This window comes from Helianthus annuus, chromosome 16, assembly GCF_002127325.2.
Source record: "Helianthus annuus cultivar XRQ/B chromosome 16, HanXRQr2.0-SUNRISE, whole genome shotgun sequence".
NCBI lineage: Eukaryota > Viridiplantae > Streptophyta > Magnoliopsida > Asterales > Asteraceae > Helianthus > Helianthus annuus.
The window spans coordinates 75,960,086-75,963,651 of NC_035448.2; the positions used below are offsets into that span (position 1 = coordinate 75,960,086).

The following is a 3,566-nucleotide window of genomic DNA, read 5'->3' on the forward strand; positions in this document are numbered from 1 at the left end:
TTTGTTAAGAAGAAGGATGGCAGTTTTCGAATGTATATGGACTACAGAGAGTTGAATAAGTTAACCATTAAGAATCAGTATCTCTTACCGAGGATTGATGACTTGTTCGACCAGTTACAAGGATCAAGCTACTACTCGAAGATCGACTTGAGGTCAGGGTATCATCAACTGCGAATACAAGAAGAAAGTACCCCTAAAATGGCTTTTAGGACTCGCCATGGACATTACGAGTTCCATGTCATGTCATTTGGCTTAACGAACGCACCGGCAGTATTCATGGATCTCATAAATCAGGTGTGTAAGCCGTACCTGGATAAGTTCGTGATTGTATTTATTGATGACACCCTTATTTACTTGAAGAGCATGAGCAACATCTGCGAGCCATCTTGGAACTTTTGAAGAAAGAACAGTTGTATGCAAAGCTATCGAAGTGCGAATTCTGGATTCGCGGATTGCAATTCTTAGGTCACGTGGTGAATAAGAATGGAATTCATATCGACCCTGCCAAGATCGAGGCAATCAAGAATTGGGAAGCCCCAAAGACGCCAACTGAGATACGACAATTTCTGGGGTTAGCGGGCTATTACAGACGATTCATTGGGAACTTTTCGAGTACTGCCCAGCCGCTAACGTCCCTAACCCAAAAGGATAAGAAGTTTGATTGGGGCGAAAAACAAGAAACAACTTTTCAGATGTTGAAGGATAAGCTCTGTGACGCACCGATTCTGTCTTTACCTGATGGTACTGATGGATTTGTGGTTTACTGTGATGCTTCATGACAAGGTCTTGGTTGCGTGTTAATGCAACGAGAAAAAGTCATCGCGTACGCGTCACGTCAGTTAAAGGTGCATGAGAAGAACTATAAGACGCACGACCTTGAGTTAGGAGCTGTGATTTTTGTATAGAAGATCTGGCATCATTACTTATATGGTACTCGTTGCACGATTTTTACTGATCACAAGAGTTTGCAGCACATTTTTTATCAGAAAGATTTGAATATGAGACAGCGGAGATGGGTTGAACTGTTGAATGACTGCGATTGTGAGATCAAGTATCACCCGGGCAAGGCGAACGTTGTAGCAGACGCCTTGAGCCGCAAGGAACGCTCAAAGCCTCTAAGGATGCGAGCCTTAGAAATGACAATACAAACTGATCTCGCTACTCAGATTCGGGAAGCCCAGCAGGAAGTGCTTAGACCAGAGAACCTATGAACTGAATCATTGCGTGGTATGGAAGTGAAATTATTGCCTAAGGAAGATGGAACATTTTACTTCATGGAATGACTTTGGGTTCCGTTTCGCGGCAATCTGCGTGCACTTATTCTGGAGAAGCTCATAAGTCAAGGTACTCGATCCATCTGGGAAAGAATAGGTGTACTGCAGAGTTTTTCTTTCAACGTCTGAAAAGCTTCCTCTTGCTTCTCCGTCCAATCAAACTTCCTTTCCTTCTGGGTTAATAACGTCAACGGCTGTGCTATTCTGGAGAAATTCTCAATGAATCTCTGGTAGTACCCAACAAGCCCTAAGAATTGTCGCACCTCCGACTGAGTCTTTGGGGCTTCCCAATTCTTAATCGCTTCGATCTTAGACGGATTTACATGTATACCTTTCTCATTTATGACATGTCCGAGGAAATGAACTTCTTGAATCCAGAACTCACATTTAGAGAACTTGGCATACAGCTTCTCTTCCTTCAACAACTCCAAAATCAACTTTAGATGGTGCTCATAATCTTCTTTGGTTCACGAATAGATAAGTATATCGTCGATGAATACTATCACAAATTTATCCAAGTAGGGTTTGCATACCCTGTTCATGAGATCCATGAACACAGCTGGCGCATTAGTTAGGCCAAAAGGCATGACTAGAAACTCGTAATGGCCACATCGTGTTCGAAAATCTGTCTTCAGAATATCTTCATCAGCAACCTTCAACTGATGATACCCTAAACACAGATATATCTTCGAGTAGTAGCTGGATCCTTGTAGTTGGTCGAACAAATCGTCAATCCTCGGTAAAGGGTACCAATTCTTGATAGCCAACTTGTTCAGCTCTCTGTAATCAATACACATCCTGAAGGATCCATCCTTCTTCTTCACAAACAAAACAGTAGCACCCCATGCCGAAAAACTCGGTCGAATGAAACCTTTGTCTAGTAGCTCTTGAAGCTGATTCGACATTTCTTTCATTTCAGACGGTGCCAATCTATAAGGAGATTTTGCAATTGGTGCAGCACCAGGTACCAGATCGATTCGGAACTCGATCTATCTTGCAGGGGGTAATCCAGGTAAGTCTTCAGGAAAAACTTCTGGATAGTCACGAACAATAGGAATCTCTTCGATCTTCCTACATTCGGTCTTCGTATCTTCATAACACTGACGACACTCGACACACGACTTGATCGATCTCCATGGACAGCTATCGCTTGACCACCACCAGGACGAGGTCTCCTCACTTGCTTCTTCGAGTAAACAATCTCTGCTTTGTTCTTGGACAGCCAATCCATTCCCACAACTACGTCGAAGCTTCCCAGCTCCACTGGTAATAAATCGATACTAAATTTATGATCATCTAACTGAATACTACAGTTGCGAATGAATTCGCTAGTAACTATTAGTTTACCATTTGCTAGTTCTATCGAGTACTTCTTACTTAGCTTACTTGTGGGTGAACACAAATATGGTTCAAAGTTTTTCGAGACAAAACTCAAGTCAGCTCCGGTATCAAAGAGTACGAACGCAGAATGGTTATTGATAAAAAACATACCAGTGACAACAGCAGGATGTCACGTGCCTTCCCAGCGTTTAACTCGAACGCTCTACCTCTGGCATTCTGACCTTTCGCCTTAGGACAATCATTCTTGAAATGTCCCTGTTCCCCGCACTGAAAGCATCCTTCAAGCTTCGCTCCTTCCAGAGTACTTTTGGCATAGCACTTCCGGGCAATATGTCCATTTCGTCCACATCTGCGACATTTCTTCTGCTCATCCTCGTGAGTCTTCCTCTCAGAACCACTTCAGCTATCTCTGGCGTTGTCCTTTATGGAGCTGCTAGAATTGGCTACGTACGCCTTCCTTGAATTGCGTTTCCTGTCGCGCTTCTCGTCAGTTTCCTTCCTCGAGCTCTCAGACTTGCGTTTCTTCGAATCTTCTGCCTTAGTCTCAGAACGCCCCGACCGTTCAGATTTCGCGTCTGCTTTGGCCTTGCCCGATGACTTCCTGGTTTCCACCTTTCTATCAAGAACACTTTTGTGAGCAGCGTCATCGGCTAACGATTTTGCCAATGTAGTAGCCTCTAGGTAGGTGGTAGGTTTCGCGGAGGTAACCATACTGCGAATTCGTGGCGATAATCCCCAGATATACCTTTCTACCTTTACGTATTCGGGAGTAACCATTCGTGAAACTAACCTCGCCAAGTCGTTAAAACGAGAGGTATAAGCTCTGACGTTCAGACCTTCCATGGTTAGGTTCCAGAAGTCAGTCTCGATTTTCTGAATTTCACTACGGGAGCAGTATTCTTTCAGGAGCATCTCTTTAAGTTCGTTCCAGGTCAGACCGTATACAGCGTC

General features: G+C 43.8%; 1 protein-coding gene across 1 annotated transcript; it reads right to left on the bottom strand.

Moving 5' to 3' along the window:
* Positions 1-1,339: 1,339 nt before the first annotated feature.
* On the bottom strand, positions 1,340-2,953 carry LOC110919386 (uncharacterized mitochondrial protein AtMg00860-like). The gene is made up of 2 exons (XM_022163658.1): positions 2,837-2,953; positions 1,340-1,690 (listed from the first exon to the last, which is right to left on the bottom strand). Exons 1-2 carry the CDS (start codon positions 2,951-2,953, stop codon positions 1,340-1,342), a joined length of 468 nt encoding a protein of 155 aa, XP_022019350.1.
* Positions 2,954-3,566: the final 613 nt, after the last annotated feature.